The 6,769-nt window shown below is 50.0% G+C and overlaps 1 protein-coding gene across 1 annotated transcript in view; it reads right to left on the bottom strand.

Moving 5' to 3' along the window:
- Window positions 1-360: 360 nt before the first annotated feature.
- Window positions 361-6,769, bottom strand: part of LOC142574042 (uncharacterized) — a 29,536-nt gene continuing 23,127 nt past the window's right edge. The window contains exons 4-5 of the mRNA XM_075683220.1: window positions 2,404-2,538; window positions 361-1,376 (exon numbers count right to left, since the gene is read on the bottom strand). Coding sequence (XP_075539335.1) covers window positions 1,188-1,376; window positions 2,404-2,538 — 324 coding nt within the window. The 3' untranslated portion in view covers window positions 361-1,187. The remainder of the gene's footprint in view (window positions 1,377-2,403; window positions 2,539-6,769) is intronic.

The raw sequence follows: 6,769 nt of genomic DNA, 5'->3' as shown, positions 1-6,769 counted from the left end.
TAACGTGTGCAACGCAAGCTTTTAATGCAAAATTGTATAGGCTTAATGAGTAATATACAAATCTACTACCCCGAAGATAGCTATACGTTGGTTTAATTTTGGGGTCACAAAATAAACCGCACGAGATTTCAGAAAGTAGCACGGGACCATAGACTCTTACACGCAGTGAAATTGGTACCCTTGAACATATCGCCAAAGTATGATTCATTCAGCAGGCAGTCTGTTTATAATGGGTCGCCAGCGAGTCCCAACAGACAGGCTGAAGTGAATTACACACTCACCCAAGTGCTAAAATGGTTCGTCACACTCACAGGAACCAAATCTTTCGATTCCCACACTGCGTACAGCCTGCATTTTTTATTACATGGTATCACTGTGCAGACTCGAGAGGCATTCAATGACAATTGCCTTCACAGCAGAATGCCTCGGAAGACTTTGCCCGTTGGATGACGAACAAGCGCGCGAATTCATTGTTGGAATACCTTCATCAAACAGCGTTGCGTGCGTTTATTTGACGTCTTTTGGTTTTTTTTTTTTCATATGCCTTGCCTAAAGGTCACTGAATATTTTTTTCTTTAAGAAATAATAATATCACGAGCACCACACAAAATATCAGACCAAGTCTCCGGCGACACTGGGTCGGCGGTGACTTTTGCGAATGACTGTTCTGTGCGCTTAAGCAAACAAACGTTACGTCAGAACAGCACAACGTCTCTCGAGCACAATAGAATTCTCGTAAAAGCATCGGCGTGGCGGTGATGTGTTCGACACAATACCTCGCGAATCTTCACCACACGTGAAAGAAATCGTAAAGTTGCGCAGAGACCCACTCAGCGAGTAAAACAATTCAACGTCGCGCAAAGTTTCACTACACATAAAGATCGTAACACTACGGCGATGCACCAGTTGAATATAATTAATAAACCAAACTTTCTATGCCTCGCTAATTCACACCTGTTTGCGCTAGTTCAGCGCAAACATTCGTCAAGTTTAACGTACTGGCAACGAAGAGCGCACTGTATGACGCGCGTACGTTACACGCTCGCATAGCACATGGTAATGTTCGTACTATATGATTAGCCTATGGGGTTGCCCAGCCACGAAGAACAGCCGGTTATTCGCCGCACACTGAACATGTCGATGGTCATGCAGTCGGCGATCGTCAACCAGCGAAGCACGCAGGTCCGCTAGCAAGGCAGTCCACGTGAACCTCTGTTCTTCAATTTGAAGAAGTGTGCGGTCGTGTCCTTGAACCTTTGCGTGCCGGGCATCGGCGTATTCATAGCGCTGCAGCTGTTCTCCCAGTCCTCGCATTCCAAGTCGAAAAGGGACAAACCGAACTCAAGGTCCGGGAATGCGCTTCTGATCTTGCAGTACTGGAATATCCGACATCAATATATGTGGTTACAGTTCAGACGCAAATAAATAACGGTGGTCATTATGCGATGTAAACGAGCCTCGCGTGCATTTTGCACTCCTCCGTGTAAAAGACACGTTGTTAACTTTCCGTTCTACCCACTTGCGGCTATCCGTACACGTAAACTCATTTCATACATTGCGTCATTTGCCACGTATGCATGCTGCAAGCGACAGGTATGGTGCGGGTGGCCACACTGTCGCCTCACCGCGGCGGGCTGTCAAAAGTGCGTCATTACAAACGCTCTAGCTGGCGATCTAGTATGCCCGCATAGCCACCCTGTAGGGTGGCCGGATCTGCAGGATGTGCTTTCTTTTGTTTAGTGAGGGTGCCTCGATAATAGCGCGAGAAGCGGTACTGTCGAGGCAGCCCACCTCCCCTGTGTACGAACACCGGCCGCTAGGGATGACAAGAAAATGAGACGCCATTCCAAACGACAAAGAGGTTTGCCGATCTCAAACTTACGAAAGTTCACATTGCTGATCTCGACCTGAAGCATGTTCAGTCATACGCAGAACGCGCGTACTTCGACATTTACATATTTCGTACGCTGTTACGTACTTATTCCTGATTAGATGAGTTGAATCAATGAGCACGGAGTCTTAACTCCCGCCGATCTCCCATCAAGAGTTACCTTCCAGTGTTAGCTAGGCTGTGCTTTAGCGCTGCTATAAATTGTGGCAAGCTTCAACACCAGCATCCTACCATATCTGACGCTTTCAGAATATCAGAAATCACAAACACGTGCGACAAAAGCAAAGAAGGCGACAACAAACAGTGCCCGTCATTGTTGTTGTTGTTGTTCTTGTTGTGTATGCACTTTTGCACAATCGGAGAACAGGAAGCATGCTTACTTTTGAGTGTATACTGCACTCTGGGCGCTAAGCACAGTCTAGTCCTGGAAGCCTCCTGATTTCCTTCCGGAATTTTGAGTATAAAACCCGGAAAAAGAATGCCAGATAATCGAAAGCTCTGAAATTTTTTACCTTGCTGCTGATGGTTTCATTTGTATCAAATGTCGAAACCAGAGGCGGTCTGCTGCGGCTCGAGCTCTTCACCGCGAACTGAATGAGCCTGAGGGTGTTGGGAGTGGCGTAGATTGCCAGATGGTCATTGCAGAACTGAAAGGGGGGGAGAGCGAGAGAGAAGGAAGGGGTGAAATCAATGAAACGCTACGAGTCAAGCAAAGGCCCAACACATGGTTATATTCATTGTTACGGGACGAATGCAATACTCGCGATTGCAGGGGGTGGGCTCTGTAGCTTCCAGAAGAACTTTCGGTTCATTAATAGATCACACGAGCTATATGACGTCGCGACGCAGCGGGTTCCCGTGATTCTGTGGCCATGTGTGCCAGTGGTAATACTGACCGGCATATTTTACTTTGTACGCCCTTTCAAGAATAATGCAAATGGCGCCACAGTTGGTCACACGCAGATTTTTATGCCGTACAGTCTCTTCCTGGGCTTCGACAGCTAGCAGTGTCGGAAAAAAAAAAGGAATGTCACGACGGACCTGGACCATAGCTTACATACCGCTAGGGTTGCCGCTACAAGTGGAAAAAGTTTACTAGTATATTCCGTTTACCTAAATTAAGCGGTGTTCCATATATTGTATTTTTATTGTTTAAACACAGATAACAATAGATACGTGAAACTGTGCTACACTAAAATAGTCATTAGCCGCGTGTACATGAATGCGACGGAAGCGCATCGCATTAATTTTCAACCGCATCACTTTTCACGCAAACGAGGCAATTCGCGAGTAAGGCGTAAATGCATCAAATGCGCCAAGCAGCGGTAGTTTGAGAGGGAGAACACGCATTTCAGCGGCCCGTGAGAACGGAAGCGTATTATCGAATCATGAGAACACATTCGCCGCGGGATGACAACCGGCTACCAACAGGCGGCCAACCAACAGGTGGCGGTTGCGGCCGCATTGCGGGACATCAAAACAATGACGACAACTTACGGAGCAGGCCGCACACGATTTCGTTTCACTCCCGAGTGCATTACGCTCGTCGAAACCATATGTTCTTGGCAATGTAATGATGTTGCCATCCGTGAGGTACTTTACCCGCTGCATTAGCTGAGCGAAGTGCATTTTGAGGTAATGAAAGCCGAGACGCCGGCGCTCGGCTACCATGATACATCATTTAAGCCATAGACGCTGACTTCGTGGGGTGGGGGGGGGAGGGAGGGGGGGTCCTCCCCATATTTTTCCCGGGAGTGGGGCACATCCCCTTTACCGGAAAACATTGACCAAAGCGATGCCGAAGCCCACCCCTAAGGTGTCATTACCAGAGTTCTGTCACACACATCGTTATAGGTTTCTTTTTAATTGCCTCTACCTTGTCACCTAAAATTTTATTGTGGCTAAAAGCTTACTCTATTACAATATAGGCGCTCGACCTGCAGACATGATAGCCTGGGATTGTAATTTGAATATACGAGAAAACAATTACATTACGCAGGAGCTGAAAACACAAACCACTTTTCCAGCGTTACTGTGATTCATAGGGCGGTCATGGCCTTCGAGATTTGCGCGCGCCGGGGCGCGCAATTCCCAACGCTTATAGAAGGTCGCGCCCGGTTCCCTGCAACGCCTTCAAATAGCGCTCGCCTCCGTGCTATCGTGGCCCGCCCAAGAGGCCGCATTTCGACCAGAAAGCTCGCCTTCGTGCATAGCATTCTCCGCAAGCGTTTCGCGACTACGGTCAAATAAGCTGCTGTTGCCGGTAGCGTGAGAAGCAGTCAGAGATCTTCGAATGCTATCGCGTTCCACTATTACAGGTAAAATCTAAACGTCCTCCAAATATTTAATTCATACTTTCGTTTTATTTCTGGAAATCATGACAATAGGAGGACCAGCGCATCAGAAGAGCCCGCGGCGGCTAGCTCATCCATATTTTCTCATGTCGACATTTTTTTTTATTGAGGCATCACAAATATGGACGCTCCAGGCGCATTTCTGCCGTGGCCGTGATGTTCTATTTGTACTGAAGAGGAAGGAGCAGCAGGCACTGCTTCGAGAAAGATAACGACAGCGAATGGTTGGAAGCCTCTTGCCTATGTTGCCTAAGCTGTGTGACCCTTCGCTGCGGTGTTCTGCTACCTGAGGGTTCTACCAATTAAACTAACGCCTCTTGACATTTGGTGGACGTGCTGGGCCCTTTACAAACCTGAAACTCCGCAGCCGGGCGCTCCCTACCGTTTCTGGCATGCCTTAGGACTCCCCGCAGCCCGATCCTCCCCTGGCATCGCCTGTCGTCTGCTTCGGTGCTCTACGGCAACGAGATCCTCCAGTCTTCACCGGCAGCGACGACCATGACGTGGAGGATTGGCTCTCGTCATACGATCGCTTGAGTGCGCATAACGAACGGAATGACACAGCTAAACTGACTAACGTCCTCTTCTTTCTGGAGCCGCTAATCTCTTGTTCCGGAATAATGAATCCAATCTTTCCACCTGGACAGCACTTACCCATTGTTTTAAAGAAGTCTTCAGTCGCCCTGTTGTGCGCAAGCTTCGCGCAGAACAACGCTTGCGCAATCACGCTCAGCAAAAGGGTGAAACTTCACCAGATACATTGAAGACGTACTTGACCTTTGCCGGCGCATTTATCCCGCTATGCCCGACTCTGAAACGATCAAGAATGTCATGAAGGGCATAGAGGATGACGCCTTCTAAATGCTCTTGGCGAAAAATCGTCAAACGATTAACGAGGTCATTACCCTGTGCCAGACCTACGATGAGCTCCGTAAACAACGCCTTGCTACGCGCCGAGCTGCCGCGCCGCACGGCATGGTTTCGGCTTTAGCCGACAGTTCCAGTGCTCCTCCCCCCCCCCCCCCCATTCTTCATTCCTCGACCAAATTAAGCAATTCCTTCGCGCAGAAGTCGCGCGCCAACTGTCATTGCTTCCTGCTACCCAGTCGTCTGAGTCCTTTTTGTCTCCAGTACTCCGACGGGTCATACATAAACAACTCAGCAATGCACTGCGTCATGCTAATGAGCCACCTTCAGCGCCGGTTCCGCTCACGTACGCTGTCGTCGTCGCCAGGCCAAGGCCCCCGCCTGAAGTCGCGCACTACACGGCCTCAAGCAGCTTCTACGCCTCGCCTTCTGCAGCTGCGAACTACTTGCCCAGAAGCGGCTTCTGCACGCCCACGCAGCCGCTACGCCCAGCTCAGCACTGTGTACCCTGCTTAGGCCCCCTGTTGACAATGCGTGCGTACCCAAGGCAACCAGCCTATCTGCTTCGCGTGTGGCTTTGCTGGCCACGTGGCACGGTTCTGCCGCCGGCGGGGTTGGTATCCTCCCGATACTGCGAGACTTCAAGGGAATGCTCCTGACTCCCAGTCCCGCTATTCGCCACCAGTTCCGCACTTCGCTCCTTCATCTCCTGTTCGCCAACGCTTCAACAATCGTCGGACTCCATCTCCCCGTTGACATTCCCTGTCCTCCATCGTTCGCCACCCTATAGCTGTGGTGGATAACCAAAAGGTGCAGTTCCGGAGGCAAGAACTGCGATCTCTTCGAACTGCTCAAGGCCTCGTTTGTTCCCTACGAACGTCATTGAAGTTTTCGCCGAAGATATCGCAGTTCGCGCGCTTGTCGACATGGGTGCTGCAGTGTCCGTGATTGCCGACTAGCTTGGCCGTACGCTCCGAAAAGTCGCGACGCCGTTTTCGGCCATTTCGCTACGTACAGCAAGCGATGAGCCAATTGAGCCCTTAGGAACATGTACAGTCCGTGTCGCGATACAGCACAGTTTATACCACATTGAGTTTGTAGTTCTTCCCCGCTGCTCCCATGCCATCATTCTAGGATGGGACTTCCTCTCATCTCATCGAGCTGTTATTGATTGTGCCCGTGCAGAACTTGCACTGACTCCATTTTGCGGCAGTCTTTCTGAAGATTTGCCTCCACCTTCTGCTCGAGTGTTCGCTGCCACCGACACTGATATCCCTCCTTTCTCTTCCCCCCTTGTACCTATTTCCTGTTCTGCTGTCTACGATTCCACAGTTCTTTTCACGCCATCTTAACTTGCTCCACGCCGTCATCACTTTTTGCTTTCCTTTGCCCTCCTTCCCTTTCGCCAGGGCTCCAGCGCACTTTACGTTTCGAATCCGTTTTCGTGTCCATCAAGCTTACATCATGGCGAGTGCCTCCGTATTGCTGGCGAATTCGACCCGAGCTCTGTCTACAATGTGCCTGATGACTCGATTCCTCTTCAAGTTGACGCCATGGCTCTCCCTGTCTCTGCGCCTGTACCTGCATGTGACCGAACGTTTGCTCCGTATATTGATCCCAACCTCACTCTGAGTGAGCGCATACAGATCGCCGACCT

This window comes from Dermacentor variabilis, chromosome 3, assembly GCF_050947875.1.
Source record: "Dermacentor variabilis isolate Ectoservices chromosome 3, ASM5094787v1, whole genome shotgun sequence".
In the NCBI taxonomy this organism is placed as follows: domain Eukaryota; kingdom Metazoa; phylum Arthropoda; class Arachnida; order Ixodida; family Ixodidae; genus Dermacentor; species Dermacentor variabilis.
This window is presented reverse-complemented; position numbering and strand designations above follow the sequence as displayed.